The 16,829-nt window shown below is 38.4% G+C and overlaps 1 protein-coding gene across 2 annotated transcripts in view; it reads left to right on the top strand.

Moving 5' to 3' along the window:
- FBXW7 (F-box and WD repeat domain containing 7) overlaps positions 1-16,572 on the top strand; it is a 188,283-nt gene extending 171,711 nt beyond the window's left edge. For both annotated transcript variants that reach the window (XM_075149497.1, XM_075149498.1), the window contains 7 exons: positions 496-619; positions 2,519-2,655; positions 4,334-4,447; positions 7,579-7,760; positions 8,840-9,065; positions 13,312-13,522; positions 14,529-16,572. In XM_075149497.1, the coding sequence (XP_075005598.1) occupies positions 496-619; positions 2,519-2,655; positions 4,334-4,447; positions 7,579-7,760; positions 8,840-9,065; positions 13,312-13,522; positions 14,529-14,797 (1,263 nt within the window). In that variant the 3' untranslated portion in view covers positions 14,798-16,572. The remainder of the gene's footprint in view (positions 1-495; positions 620-2,518; positions 2,656-4,333; positions 4,448-7,578; positions 7,761-8,839; positions 9,066-13,311; positions 13,523-14,528) is intronic.
- Positions 16,573-16,829: the final 257 nt, after the last annotated feature.

Genomic DNA, 16,829 nt, shown 5'->3' on the forward strand with positions numbered 1-16,829 from the left:
GTGTACGTAGCATTTACTTTTTCTGGATTCAGGCTTACTGAGTGACGTTACTCATCGCAACATACTTTCCCATTTGCTCACATGGCGAGTGTTGTATTTTCTAGCTAAACTCTCAAAATAACTTTTGGTATACCTCTTAGCTAAAATAACATCGGCATAATTATTTTCGTAACAGTTCTGTTAATGATTCAAAGTACTGTCGACTACATTTTAAAAAAGATAGTAGTGATTTCAGCTGACATCTGCTCTCTTGCAAATACAAGAATCATTTCTGATGTGATGTGTATGGATTTAGTTACTTAAGATGATTGTTGTTATAGTTTCATGTACCCACTGGAATAAACTGTAGTTCTGTTAAGATTCTGAGATTGTTTAATAATTTATTGTTTCAATTTTCTGTATTTCAGCCCCTGATGTGTGATAATACTTGGAGTTACTTCACTTTTCCTTTCAAAAGCAATGCCGAGAATACACTGTCCTGTTCTTTTTTTACAGCTGGCACTGTACGTGCTGTCATTCCTGGAACCCAGGGACCTTCTGCAGGCAGCCCAGACGTGCCGTTACTGGAGAATTCTGGCTGAAGATAATCTTCTCTGGAGAGAGAAATGCAAAGAGGAGGGTAAGGCTGAGCAAAAAGATGGATGTAATAGTCAAAGTGTTGCTGTCGTAAAAAGTGCAGTTCATTTACATAATAAGCTTAAAGTTTTATGAAGGCAATTCGGGTGACTTTAAATTTACTGCTGGTGATGCTTTGAACTACGTGGTGTGTATCTCTGTTGAAAGTAAGAAGCAGAAATAATCCATGGAGTACTAGAAATGAAACTAGAGTGAAGTTTGAACATCCTATTGATAAAGTGTACTAGGTGCATGTTTTTAAAATACAATTATTTTTGCTTTTTAAGGATTATTTTTATTCAAAATACAACCACAGCAGATAAGAGCCGAGATGTAAAAATGATAGGAGTATAGGCTTGCAGTTTATAAATAACATGGAGGAAAAACTGTTTCAGTGGTCGGGTAGAAGGGATGCTGTAATCTCACGTCATTTGTAGGAAAATTAACAATGGCACATGGTAGGGGGAGGAGGTGCTAACTTGATTGCTTAGAGAGGGACACACAATCCATAAGCCACACGGATATCGCCTGCTTGTGCCAAATCAAGAAGATATGGTGGTTCAGCAGTAATAGGAATGGGCAAAAAAGGCTCCCAGGAAAGTAGCCACATATTGGAGCACATGAAGAGTGTAAGTTTTTATTTTTAAGGAGAATTATGTGGACAAGGAGTCTGTTCTGGGGGGCAGAGCACATGCAAGTGATCTCAGAGCAGTGTCCCTCTTGGACAGGGGCAAACACGGGGACCTGTCCAGGCTGCCTTGGAGTGTGGAGACAAGAACTTGTGAGAGGTTGATGCAAACGCTTTAAAAAACACGACAATGTGAATGTAGCTGGCTGTTTGTAAAGGCACCTAAATTAATTACTTTTCTTTCGCAGTGGAAACCAGGTGTCTAACCTCTTAAATCTTCTCTAAAGATTCTCCTCTTACAAATTTCAGTGAAAATGCGTTAAGAGGACAGAATGAGAAAAAACAAGGTTGAGAGGGGAATGAGCCTACATTTGTGATCTTAGAAGTAAAAATAAATATGGCCAGGCATGGGAGCACAGACAAAGAAAGCAATATTGTAGACTGCTTAGGCTTAGTGAGGTGCGCAGTAATATGAAGGAGCAGTTAGTTCAAGGCTTGCAGATAGAGACACCAGGGAAGGGGCTAAAAGCAGAAGAGTGAAATCCGGATACTGGCAAGAGACAAGACTCTTGCTCATAATGAGATGCGGTGGAGAAAGGAGCTGCATAGAAAAGAGAGATGGGTGAGAGAATTGTAAAAAAAAAAAAAAGATATATCTGTAGTAGCAAGGCTAAAAGAAAGCACTACCGCTTAAGCGTCAATTCAGAAAGTGCATAGCTATGCTTAAATTCCAGCCAGGAGAGGATAATGCCAAAAGCACACAGCCTTTCAAGAAATCAAGAAAAGAATTAAAAGCTCACTAATACCAAGAGTCACAGTGAACTTAAAGGTAATGAAAATGGGTGACCAGAGAGGAGGGCTGCAGACAGAAAGGTTTACTTTTTGAAGGGTTCCAAAATGAGCGCATGCGTGGTTATGATGGGGTTTGTTGGACGATACCCATTTGAAAAAGACAATATTCTGCTACGTTGCCTCAGAAAGGGGGATTCAGAACAAGCTAATAGGTTGCCAGCAAGGAGTGATGAACTAGAGCATTTTCAGCCACGATTACGGTAATGATTATGCTTAAACGACAAGGAAAGATGTAGTACAAAGAGCCGAGGAGCAGGGCGGTGTCACTGACACGCAATGCAAATATTGGCATGCGGGAGGTTGTTACGTCAATGCAGTGTTTAATGTCAGAGATCACTGTGAAGGTTTGGGAGGGAGAGAAGTTGTTTTATTTGGGGTGGCCTCATCTCTTCCCCTCCCCCCTTTTTTAAAAATTCATTTTAGGGATTGACGAACCATTACATATCAAGAGGAGGAAAGTAATAAAACCAGGCTTTATACACAGTCCGTGGAAAAGCGCCTACATTAGACAACACAGGATTGATACCAACTGGCGGCGAGGAGAACTTAAATCGCCTAAGGTAAGTTTCTGAGCTGTGTGCGTGGTGCCATGAACAAAGCAGGATCAACTTGTAGGTTTGTTTTTTTCTCTTCGGACAATCCAGACTATCCTTCCACAAAAAGCAATGTATTGTTACAGAAAAAAAAAATTGTATTTTAGCTTACCTTGGGTTTAAATTAGTTTCTGAGCACCATATTAGCAAATCAAAATGTGATTCTTCATACAGCAGAATTCTTTCATTGCTGTTCTAAAAATTTCTGTACAATTTCATGAATTCCTATAAATATGGCAGTCTCTTTGAGACAGAGAATCTCAGAAACTTGATTGGAAATACTTGTATTTAAAATTAAACATACACACACATATAATATATAAATACATATATATGTGTATGTATTTGTAGAGCTGGGCCACGTCGCAACATAAAAATACTCCACAACTATTCTGTGATCATTTCATGCTTTATTTTTATACATAATCTTCTAAATCGAGCAGCACAAGGCAATAACTTCATTCCGTGTTAAGATTTTGTTTTTTAAAATACTAAAATTCTTTAATGACTGATACGTTAGCATTACATCTTTTCCAGTATGAAGATATGAAGCAGTACTTCAAACCTTCTGTAAAATAAAATAGCAACTGTCTAATCAAACCTGGTCTTGAACAAGCAGTCAGAAACATGAAGAAAACCCATATTCATAGCCTTTTAAGGTTTTAAGGCAATTTGCCTGTTTTCTTGATTACTGTACAACAAAATAATAAAAATAAGAACAAAAGAATTCCCATGGAAAACCTATGGCTATATCCTGCTGTTTATTTGGCCGTGACTTATGTACATCTCTGGCAACGGCTCTGTATTTCTTGCCTTCATACACCACATCAAGCTATCTTGGAATTATTATTAAAATTACAGCCTCAGGCATTATCCAAATGCCCATTTCATTTCGATGAACATCTTCAGAAGTATTCAGATATCTTAAATAAAAAATTCCCCATGCTATGTATTCTGATAAGGATTTTTTTTTTTGCTGTATTGCAGTAAAATATACTGAATTGCAGTTTTTCCAAAATCAAGCACTGAAAATCACAGCTCTATAAAGCAATGTTCCAGTCCATGTTTCCAGCACATTAAATTACCGCTTTTGTTTGTATTTAATTGAGTTAACGGTTTTCTAGTTTTTTTACTTTGGCGCTGCCTGGCATTTAGTAGATTACAGTGCTTGGCTGGTAAGGAAAAAAAAATAGATATAGTCAGCCTTGACCACCACAATACAAATATGCAGTAAATAATACAACCCCATCCTTTTTGTTCAAGATTGAAACAAGTCTTAAAAGGTAAAAGTAACTCAACTGAAAAATAGAGAGATGCAATAACTGCAGAGGAATTGAGCAATGTCCAGTTACTAATTCAGCCCACTTTTATTAGTGATTTTTCCTGGTACTTTTAGGAGGCTTACAGTAACTGCCGTGTGCTTGCTAAGCAATGCAGTATTGCTCCATGGAAGAAGGAAAATACCTTCTTTGGTCCCAGCTGGCGGTAAATCAGACTTGACACCGGGATTAAGGGGCCTTATTATTATTGAAGCAACTCTAGCATTTTATAATTTATGAATCAAAAGAGCACTTTGTTTCTCCTGCTTCTCTCTAATCTCCTGTGTTAAATTGTGACTGTACGTTTTTATGTTCTTTATCGTCAGGTGCTCAAAGGCCATGATGACCACGTGATCACATGCCTTCAGTTCTGCGGGAACCGAATAGTGAGCGGCTCTGATGACAACACACTGAAAGTGTGGTCAGCGGTTACAGGCAAGGTAAGTCAGTCGGTTATTTTGCTGAATTCCTTAGGAAGCGAGCTCCAGGTAGAGCACTGGTATGTCGGAAATGCTGCTGTGCCATCAGACCGCACTGCAGGGTGGGTGGTCTTTAGTGCCGTCTGGTGCAAGAATCGAAAAAAGTACTGGTAAACATTTGGCTCATCTTTTCCTACACAGAAACTAGTCTAGTTCAAAAAAAGTCACTTTGATGTGAAATTGCAATGCTGCTCATGTTACCATTGGCATATATCCTTGTTCTCTTGGCAATTCTGCTGTTCTTGTGGAGTCGCTTGTGACATGGATTCTAAAGAATTTGGACAGATACGTTACTTTATCTTCCTTAAAGCTTAATTTAGCCTGCTTTTACCCCTCTGGATCTCCCTTTCTCACTTGTTTCCTAGCATTCTTTCTGTTGTTTTCAAGTTATTGAAATGGGGTGTTCATTTTACTGGCTCTGATTTCAAATACAGAGTTTGTTTTTCTTTCTAAGCTACTATATTGCTGAGCCACTCAAAAAAAAAAAAGTAACTTGCTTTACGTTTAAATATTTCCTATTAAATTAGATCCAGCTCAGGCAGGAATTTAATAAGCTTCAATAATATAATTTTGGCTTAGAGAAGCAAAACAATATGTGCAATCAAAAAGACAGTACTGAACATTTCACTCATGTTAGAACATCACAGCTACTCGGCACACAGATTTTTTTTGTTTTAAGGTGACTGACTGACCATGCTGCAAGGATATAGGAAAGCCTCAGGGAAACAGTACTTTTTCCTTCTAGCCTACTAGTGGTTTGTGCTCTTAGTTGTGTTTTAATGATACAGTTAGGTGAACAACAGGACAGCTGTTGGGGATAACATGTTTAAGATGTAAAAGGCATCCGCTTTATAATGTTGAAGCTGAATGTATTAAGCATTTGTCTTTGCATGCCTAGAAGATCCTTGATGGGACTGTAAATACTACTGTGGGGAAGAATGAAATTCAAAGCAATAGGCAGCCTCACCCTGCCCCTGTTGGCTTCCCTACAACAAACTGTCTAATGAAGGAACCCATCTTGAAATTTACATTTTTTAATTGAAAAGGGCAGCCTAAACTCAAATGAAAAATACTTCCTTTGTACATACTACCCTCTCAAAAGCAAAATGTTCCTTTAAATATATAAAATTGATCATAGTAGCATGACTTAAAAATTACTGTTCAGTAACTTTCTGAAAGTAATTACAAATCCTGTAGTGTGGCTATTTATCCCAAACCTTTAAGAGAGCCAGAAATTGTATATGAAGGATGGAAGAGTGCTGTATCAGCCCTCATGCTTACTGATGCTGAAGAATTAATAAAATAAAAAAAACCCTAAAGGTTGGTTTGTGCAAATGAACATGACTAAATAATTCCCTTGACAGCTGTAAAGCCCAAAATAAGGATTCTGTGTTCTTACTGCTTTAGAAGGATGATTTCTTAAAATATGAGCAAATTGGTTGAAATTTAAAAAAAAAAAAAGGGAACTGTAAAAGTGAATAACAGCTATGAACTGAAAAAGATGGATTTGATAGCAGTGAATTAAGCTAGGAGCCAGGAATTGCAGAAGACTGGTAAAAAAAAAAGTTAAAGAACAGGAAATCTATGTACAGCAAAAAAAAGCAAGGCATTTTCAAGTATGTTAGAAAGACCAGGATATTAACAACAGAAATTAGTTTACTATCACTGATGCAGAAAAAATACTTATTTTGGGAGAAAATTCATGTGATGGAAATACAGCATGCAGTGATAACAGAACACTTCATATCAGTAGAAACTCACAAGGATGTTAAACAACAACTACCAAAGTTTGGATTTTCTTATTACCATTCATCCAGATAATCTGTATTTGATGATTTTTTTTTTCTAAAGTAACCCATGGGGTAAAATTGGTGGGTTTTTTTTCAAAAGCTGTGAGCACAAGGAGAAGATCCAAAGGATGGCCAGAAAGCTAGAATGTGTCAATATTTAAATGGAGTAAACTGAAAGACTGCCTGTTTAGGATACATTATCTCAGATAAAAAAATACTGGACTGTCAATAGGAGTCAACTAACAGTTAAAGGAAGGCCATGGCAATTAATGCCACTTAGCATTAGATTACAGAAAAAGAGATCATCGAACTGTCTTGACCTCTTTTCTCATGGTTACAGGTTTGACTGATAAAAATAATAGTGCAGAAATAGATGGCTATGTGCACTGCAAGACTGTATCCCCATGACACGGTTGAAGAAAATAGAGCAACGCAAAAATCAACATGGCATGTATTTAAATGGGTTAGAAAGTGGGTAATTATAGAGATCATGTTGTTAATGTAAATGCAGAATCTTCATGGAGTATCTTTCGAGAGGGGTCTTGCAAGGATCTCTTCTTGCCTGTGCTAATTAGCACTTATTGCTGCCTGGTGAGAAAGCATATATAGTTGTTACTTGTAAGGAATACAGGCTGAGAGACGGAGACAAATCATTGTTCCAGAGTGACGGAGGTTTTATAGAAGTAGGTGTGAGCAAACGCTGTCTCTACATGGTGCGAAATCGTGTCATACATTTGTGATCAAAGAAGGTAGTAGGCTGTGCTTATGTAGCGTGGGATTCTCTCCTGGGCAACAGTAAAGTCTGAAAAAGGTTTGAAACATGATTTTGCAGTATTGATGCTGTAGCTATGGCTTTACAGAATGTGATGTTTCTTGGATAAACAAACAGAAGAATAAAATAAGAGTATATGGTTTATAGAGTGGTGGTAAAACTACTAAATGAATGCTCTCTCCAGTTCTAACACTTATGCTTCAAAAAGCTATTGGAAAACCTGCAGTGACTCAGAAAAATGCCAGGAAAATTACTCAAGGCTGTAAAACATGCCCTGTATTGAGAAATTTGGAAAGACAGTTTAGTTTATCAAGGGGAAGATCATAGGGAAAATTCTTTATAGTCGAAGTGTAATGGAGACAATGGAGAGAGAAATTCAATGAGTATTTTCTAAAAGGTGGGATTTTTTACTTCAGCCACAAAGCAGTCTCCAGGGGTCTTCCAGCTCTTGCTATGAGAGACTACTGTTACCTCCTAAGTTTCCATTCAACTCTGTCAAAAGGGTAACTAGGCAAAATATTTCTTTTCAGTGTTTGAGAACACTGGTGGGGCACACAGGCGGAGTCTGGTCATCACAGATGAGGGACAATATCATCATCAGCGGATCTACAGACCGAACGTTGAAAGTCTGGAACGCTGAGACTGGAGAGTGCATACACACCTTGTACGGACACACCTCCACCGTGCGCTGCATGCATCTCCATGAGAAAAGGTAAGGCTTTGTCCAAAGCTACAGCCACGGTTTGGCTTGTAATACACACTTGTGTTCGCAGAAAATGCCTGTTAAATGTGGGTACCCCATCCCACAATACATCCCACAATACCCAAATACAAATCGGGCAAAGCTACGCACACTAAACTACATAAATCAACACAAGGGAGGAGATGATTAATAGCAGCAAAAGCGTAAGAGTACTAATTAAAGAACAGAAAATTGAGTCATGTACTTTATAAAGTCGCATTCTATGTTATTTCAAAACTAATTCTTTGTTATGCTATGATCCAGTCTCCCACACTCTGAATAATTTCTCCTTTTTGTCAATGCTACAAACTTTTACTCATTTTACAGAACTTTTTAAGTATTGTCACTGCAGTATTTTCTTAAAATTTTAACTGATTGTATCATCATTTCTGCAATAGTAAACCATGTGTTGATTCAACAAACATTGGCAAAGCTCTTTTACTTGGCTGTGGTATGGAGCTGTTGACAGAGTGCCCGTTGGTTGCATTTCTTCTTTTTTGAAGAATTACGAGGTTTTTCTTTATCAATTCCATTAATATTAATTCCTTCTCATTTCTCTTCTTGCCTAAAAAAGCTTTTAAAAGTATAAACTGAAAAAAACCAAGCAGAATAACTGTTACTTTACTAAAAGTAAAACGTCTAAAGATCTTCTTTGTTTAATTGTTATAATTGGTTATAAAACAGTCATTAAAACAGAATGCTCGTAGCACTGGCTTGAGCTCAGCATATTCATAAGCTTTCACAGATAGAGAAAACAGTCCACATAATTTCTCATGGCATCATTTTGCTATTCAGGAGTGAAGTGCCTTTTTAAATACTGATTGGTAATTACATCAAATAAACAGATCCTGAGGAGGTGAGTAGAGCAAGGAAGAAAAACACTCAAGTCATTTGCAACCCTAATAAAATGTCATGACAAATCAGATCTTTGGTGGCTAGTGGACTAATGTCCCAAATTAAAACTCACAGCTGATTTATACCCAAGTCTAATTGTTCTGCTACTTTTATGTCCAATGCTAAGTACAGGAGGGGTTTTCTTGTTCCTCCAGAGTGGTCAGTGGTTCTCGAGATGCTACACTGAGAGTTTGGGACATAGAGACGGGCCAGTGTTTACACGTTCTGATGGGCCACGTAGCTGCAGTTCGGTGCGTTCAATATGATGGCAGAAGGGTTGTAAGTGGTGCATATGATTTTATGGTCAAAGTGTGGGATCCGGAGACAGAGACCTGTCTGCACACGCTGCAAGGGCATACTAACAGAGTCTACTCATTACAGGTATGTGATTTTCATCTGCTGCTTTAGTTTCCTTAAGTAACATTTAAAGTCGGTTTATTTCACCTTGTTTATTAAATTGTAGTATGTGCTTCAAAATTACACAGGCCACAAGAATATAGAGGCATCTGTGATATTTCCCCTCTTTCATTTTGTTACACTAGTTACATGTTGTCTTAATTTAGAGACTGAGATTTTTTTAAAGGAGCCTTTTTTTTTAAAAGCACACAGTACAATAAAGCCCAAATCTATATACCAGCAAGGTAAGTCGTTTTCTGGGTTTTTGGGTTGTTTGGTTAGAGGTTTTTTTGAAATCTTGCATGTGTTTTGGAGCTATGGTTTTGGTTTCCCCAAATAAATTCCAATGTTACTATTTTAAATAAATCAGATGATACAGTAGTTGAAAATGCGCTAAAAACCCCACTGGATTAATGTTCTGAATTATGCAGAACTGTTTATCCTTATTTTGTAGTCCCATCTTCCTGTTCCAAACTGTAATTCACAGTAAGGCTGAACCTAAAGTTTTAATGCCCCGATGTAAATCTCCAGCCTTCTACTTCCTCTTCTCTGAGTAGAGGCCAGATCTACAACTGTGAGGCTTTGTCACCAGGGACATGTTATTGTAGATGCAGGTTATTACGGTACTGCTCTGCGGCGTGGCTCTATTGCCTACCAGTCACCCGACTGCTCATCAGAACTGTGCTGGCAAAAATACACATGGACCTCATGTAGATGCTTCTTACCTTTACTAACCCAAAAGATCATCTTGTTCACTCATAGAGTCAAAGCATCACTTCCAGGCGTTGAAAGGCGAAAGAAATTAATTTCATGCTTGTGCCTGTTCTCACCACAATCTGGCAGGACTTGAAAAAGAAATTAACAAAGACAGTTCAAAATCAGGAAATCACATTCGGCATGTAACTACTCTGGTTTGTGGCTCAGAAAGTGAAGCTTGGTGCTAGAGACATTTTTCATAAATGCTTTCATCATAAGGTATCTCTTACCATAATAGATTACATATAAACAAGATACCTAGTTCGTTCCCTTTCCCAAAATATGTAGTAAAATTATCAGAAATCTCCAGCCCTTCTCTTAAATTCATGTGTTGAGGAGGAGTCTCTAGACAAGCAGCAAGCAAGTTAAAAATGCTGTACTACCTACCTCTCTCTTAAAAATACTCTGAAGGTTGTATTTCATCTAGGGCAGTTTGGGAACAGTGTATGTTATCTGCCTTATCCTCACCAGTGGCTCTTGTTTTGGCTTACGAATATTCATGTGTCTCTGATACTGTAGTAATAATGGTTCAAATAGTTGGGTTTACGTTACGCACACTCATACTATTTACACCCTGTAAATGGAACTTGGTATTCTAAAACAAATTTCTGGGGGGCAGGAAGCTACAGGTGCTTACAGTTTTAGGACAGAAAGTGTCTTTAAAAGTGTATGGTGAGCTCCTGCCCTTTGGCACAAAATAGCGCAAAACAGCAGAACTCCCATAAATAGAATAATCAGGCCGAACAACCAGCCTGTCCTCCCTGTCCCCGCTCCATGGCAGGTTCTATCGTACCTCGGTACTTCCCCATTTGTAGACCCCTAACATAGAGATCCTTAAGCAGCAATCGAAGACTACTGACCATGTTGCGTTTTCTTAGTCGCCTCTTCCTTAGCTACCTTTGAAGTAATCCACAGATTTTCAGGGTCCATGGATAACAGCTCAACCACTGATCCAAACCGTTGTCTGTTTGACTGTGGCAATATCAGAGTAAAGTTTGTCTTGATGCTCAGCCTTAAAGCTTATGTATATGGAATACAAGTAATTTGTCGGGGCGGAGCGGAATTCAAAATTTGTTACATCAATCTGGTTTAGTTCTGTTTAGGAAAGAAAAACATTCTGTAGTGTTTTCACCCAACAAGTCTGCTAGGCTACTTAGCACTTCTCATCCTTTTATCTGAACTCAAATTCATTCACATCCTCTTTTGAAAGCCCAAAACAGGATGCCAAATTCCAGTCAAAGTCTTATCAATGCTTACTAGAAGTGAAAAGCTATTTTACATGCCTTTATATAGCATACCCCTATTTCAGATACTAGAGTGTCTTTTTTCACTATATTTTCACCAGAAATGCAACGTATACAGCAGATAAGCAGTCTGTATGTGCCAGTCGCTCTATACATTCTTTTGAACCTAGGTGTCATGCTCAACCATGTTTGACTGTAGAGATCCAAGATGTTAGTTTTCTGCAGGTTTTATAAAAAGAAGCAGTCTCAGATAGTTGAGTTCCCTTAATTGGGTTCGTTCTTCACCATTATGAGATACCAGTCAGTCCACATGGACAAGTAGTGTCGGATTGCCCTAGCTGTAACAAAGACTCCTGCTCAGCCATCATTCTCCCAGGCTGCAGCTGCACCTTCATTCATTCCCTGCCGAGCTCAGATCTTCACAATTTTCTCTTGACTTTTACACTCTTTGCTTTGGGTCAGTTCTACCATTTCAAATGTCGCCCAATCCTAATGAAAATACTAAATGCCAGACCCCCCCGGAACTCTTTCTGATATCTCTAATAATGCTGTGAGCAAAGTTCTGAACAGGATAGTATCCCTGCATCAAATTTGCCTCCCCCTTTGTGAAAATACAACCAAGACATCATCTGTTTCACACGGCTTTTTACCCTGTCACAGAAAAAAAATCGTATCGGTTAAGATCATTTTCCCACAAATCTGTTTGCTGCTACTTACCGCATTGCTGAGGGCTTACAACCAGATTGATTATTTGTTAGTTCCTTCTGGAAACTGAAGTCAGACTGACCGATCCATAATTCCCCATCTCCCATCATCATCTCCTTCAATAAAGAAAGGAATTGTATCTGCCATCTGAAACCTTGTCTGTCTTCCATGGGTTCTCAAAGATAGCAGCAGATGTCTCCGAGATTGTCTTAAAACAACTTGCCTTATGTGTTTTTCTCCCCATTCTAGCAAAAGCTTGTACTCAGTTGTCAGTGGTGTTCGTGCTGTGAGCCTACACTCAGATGGCTGAGGACTGAAACAAAAGAAAGTTAAATAGCTGGCCTCACTTGGTGTTTCCTTCCCACTGAGCATAAATGAGCTTTTTTATTTTGGCCTTCCTCTTGTTTTTGTTTTACAGAATAGTGTTTTATCATCCTTAACGGCTCTTGCTAGTTTTGTCTTGTTTTGTGCCCTGCCTTTCTGATTTTGTCCCAGTGTGCTCTTTTAAACACATCTATTGATCTAGTTTCTACTTTTTGTACAATTCCTTGTGCTTTAGCCAAGTGAGTCTTGGTAATTTACTACACTTCCTATCTTTCCTTCACACAAGGATATTTTGTGTCTTTAAGAAAGTGCCAACTCTCCTGAACTCTTCTTCCCCTCAGAGAATAGATATATAAAAACCTCATGGGAAGGAAGTCTCAATTTATTGAAGTATTCCTCCTTGAAGCTCACTGGTTTTATTCTACTGCTCTTTTTCCTTCCTTTTTTGAGAATTCTGGACTCTTACCTCATTGTCACTGTCTCTCAAGTTACTTTCCACCTTTATATTCTCTACATGTTCAGTCCTCTTGGTCAAAAGTGTCTCATCTCTTACTTTGTATCTATATATACATCTCATCTTTTTACTTTATATATAATGTAAGACCAGAAAATCCAAGAACTTGGACATCCGTGTTAGCCTGTATACCTTTCCCAACAATAACTAGGAAATTAAAGTTCCTTACTGCACACAATTATGATTATAAAAATGACTAAACCCAGCATTTTTCAGTTACATCCCTTCCATTTTCCTGTGTTTTGGCTTCTGTGTAGACGATTCTGAATTAATGTTGTTACGCTTCTCCAGCATCAAGTCCCTCTGACTTGTGAAAAGCAGTTTTGGCTTGTTAATGTCTTTATTAGGAAAAGAACATTCTCTTACTATTGCACACTGCAGTATAGTCAGGATTCTGCTGTGTTTAAGAGAGTTGTGTTACATTTAAAAGACCAATGGTTCAGAGTCTTCTCCTTGAACCACGTACCTCATAGACCATGTCTACAACAGGAAATTACACTGACCATGAATCACCTGCTCTGATATCAAACATGGCCATCGCTACTTAGACTGAATTATTATTTTGCAGCTTCCGAATATATAGTATCTAATGTTGCATTTAGTGAATTAAATGCTTAATAACCTTCTTCATACAGAGCATTGCACGATCCTAATGTAATTGTTTGTAATAGATTTACCTTTCTTGTAGTTTGATGGTATCCATGTGGTGAGTGGATCTCTTGACACTTCCATCCGAGTTTGGGATGTGGAGACAGGCAACTGCATTCACACGCTAACAGGCCACCAGTCTCTCACAAGTGGAATGGAACTCAAGGACAATATACTCGTGTCTGGGAATGCCGATTCTACAGTCAAAATCTGGGACATTAAAACAGGACAATGTTTACAGACATTGCAAGGTGAGCTTAAACTACCTTCATGTAAATCAAGCTGCCTGCAGTAATCTACGTTGCAGATTCTATATAAAAAACTTCTAAAATTACATACAAAGAAGCAAGCACGGACCACTTAGAACTTAAGTATTTTTCTGATGACAGCTGTATGATCTTTCTCTGAATTAGAAGGACAAAATGTATTTAATCTAATCTATTCAAATCACTTGCCTATTATGAAAGGCAGATGGTCTGGACTGATAGCAATTTGCTACGGGTGTATTAGCCTAATAAGCCACAGAAATATGTAGGAAATGACATCTCAAAACAGTCAGTCAACGTATTTATTTAGGGGTCACTTGGATGTTTCAAAGCCTACTGATTAATTGGATTGGGAGGCAAAGTACACTGTCTGTTGCAATAAATCAAGAGAAATGAGTGGAAGATGTTTTCTTTATTTCAGTAAGAAGAAAGATTTCCATTCTGACAGTTGCCACTCAGGCATTGTGCACACGAACGTGTTGTTTTCTCTTCCCCCACAAAAAAGGTCTTACAGCATTCCCATATATCATATGCAGCACCGCTGCAGAAAATTAAATTTCACTGCAAAGCAAACTCTGCTGTTTTAATGGTATATATTTATATGTCAATATATAACTCTCAATATTTACTGATAGAGTGATCTCATAGTAACACTTCAAAGGGACTTGGAGACAAACGCTTACAGCGGTCACCTCATTCTGGATGGTTAAGTTCATTGTCATGAATGTCCAAGTGCACACTTGCCCTACTGTTTGTATACAACGGAACAAGACCACTGTAACAAAGAAGGAAATACTGGGGGATTTTTCTATACCTGCATTCACTTTTTGAAAGCACAGCAAGGCTTCTGTACCTTTTAATGCACAAAACTGAGTTAACGCATCTAGGTAGAAAAAGCTGTGTGCAAATAGCTAGGTATTTATTTTATCTGCAGTCCTGTCTGACATTGTTTTCTAATTACAAATAAAAACGCTTTGGTTTACTGTTACAGGTCCCAACAAGCATCAGAGTGCTGTGACCTGTTTACAGTTCAACAAGAACTTTGTAATTACCAGCTCAGATGATGGGACTGTAAAACTTTGGGACTTGAAAACGGGTGAATTTATCCGAAATCTAGTCACATTGGAGAGCGGGGGAAGCGGAGGCGTCGTGTGGCGGATCAGAGCTTCTAACACAAAGCTAGTGTGTGCGGTTGGGAGCCGCAACGGGACTGAGGAAACAAAGCTGCTGGTGTTGGACTTTGACGTGGATATGAAGTGAAGGGCAGAAAGATGAATTTGTCCAAACATGTAGACGATGTCCTCCTTTCCCTCCCCCTGAAAAAAAAAGAAAAAAGAAAAAAAAGAAAAAGGAAAAAAAATCCCTTGTCCTTGGTGGTGCAGGATGTTGGCTTGGGGCAACAGATCCTAAAGACCTACAGACTACGAAGGAGAAGACAAAGATGACAAACTATAACTGACAAGAGAGGCATTTGCTGTCTCGTCACATAAAAAGGCTATGCTTTTGACCGGGGCAGCTTTGCAAAAATACGACTCTTGAAATGAAACCAGGTGCAATTATTTCTTTACTTTCCTCCAGCTGCTCCTTGAGCAATTTGGAGGTGAAAAAAAAATTGTTACAGTTCTTGTTAACAGGTTATTTTACCACAAAGATCTTGAAAGAAGCTGCACAGGCGAGCCTGCTCGTGCACCCCTGGGCCACCCTGGGTCCCGGCAGCCCCTCCGAGCAACGCGCTGTCCCTTAGCCCCGCTCTGAGCAGGGGGTTGGACCGGACAACCTCCAGAGGTCCCTTCCAACCTCTACGAGCAGTCACTGGTTGACTTTCAAAAACTAGAGAGCATCTGCAATGAAAAAAACCAAACAGAAACAAAAACAAGAGAGTCCATTCCTGGTGTGGAAAAGCTAAAATATTACTGTGAATTGTTTTGTACAGTTTTATCAGAGCTTTTTCTTTTTTTTCTTTTATTCCTCTTTTTTTTTGCCAACCATTGCCAATGTCAATCACAGTATTAGCCTCTGTTTAATCTATTTACTGTTGCTTCCATCTACACTCTTCAACGCATAAGTTGCTCTGAGGTGGCAAGTTGTCCTGGGTTTTGAGAGTCCTCTGATGGATTTAATTCGCAATGCTGGTGCTAGAAGTAGGTCTTCAATTACGGGATTGTTGTCCCACCCCTGTACTGTATTCCCAGTGGCCAAACTTATTTATGCTGCTAAATGAAAGAAAGAAAAGCAAATTATTTTTTTTTATTTTTTTTTCTGCTGTGACGTTTTAGTCCCAGACTGAATTCCAAATTTGCTCTAGTTTGGTTACAGAAAAAGACTTTTTGCCACTGAAACTTGAGCCAACTGTGCCTCTAAGAGGCTGAGAGTGGAAGAGTTTCAGACAATTAAGAGTGAAGTTTGCCTGCAAATAAAGAATTGAGTGTGTGTGCAAAGCTTATTTTCTTTTTTCTGGGCAAAAATTAAAACACATTCCTTAGAACAAAGCTATTGCAGCCTGTTCTGTGGGGAAATTTTTCTTTGTGAGGGCTGTGGTGAATGGAATGAACATACATTAAAAAAACTGACAAAATTTTTAAAAAATATTATAAAATACAAAAATGAAAATAAAGTTGCTGGTCAGTCTTAGTGTTTTACAGTATTTGAGAAAAAAAACAACTGTTACAGTTATTGCTGGGAGGAACTGACAGAGCAAAAACTTACGTTTTTGTAAAGATGTCACTTGCAAACAAAATGAGAAACGAGAGAGTCAAATGGTTTGCCTCATTCTCCAAGAGCCACAACTCAAGCTGAACTGTGAAAGTGGTTTAACACTGTATCCTAGGCGATCTTTTTTCCTCCTTTTTTTTTGTTTTTGTTTTATTTATAGTCTGATTTAAAACAATCAGATTCCAGTTGGTTAATTTAGTTATGTAACAACCTGACATGATGGAGGAAAACAACCTTTAAAGGGATTGTGTCTATGGTTTGATTCACTTAGAAATTTTATTTTCTTATAACTTAAGTGCAATAAAATGTGTTTTTTCATGTTAGTATGTCTATCTTTTTTTTTTTCTCCTATTTCTTGTTAATTTAATATCATATATCCTACAAAGGGTAAAGCAGGTCAAGTTGCTCAGCTTACTGGTAGATGCTAAAATATGTCGCAGGACTTTTTTTGTAACCCTTCCACAAACAGGTGCGCGAGTGTCCTCTCCTTCAGTTGCCGTATAGGATTTGTCACATGGGCTTCGACAAACATGCGGGAAAGCCATTAGCTTCCCATCGCTAAGAATCCTAAGTCAGGATT

This window comes from Calonectris borealis, chromosome 4, assembly GCF_964195595.1.
Source record: "Calonectris borealis chromosome 4, bCalBor7.hap1.2, whole genome shotgun sequence".
NCBI classification, from domain to species: Eukaryota; Metazoa; Chordata; class Aves; order Procellariiformes; family Procellariidae; genus Calonectris; species Calonectris borealis.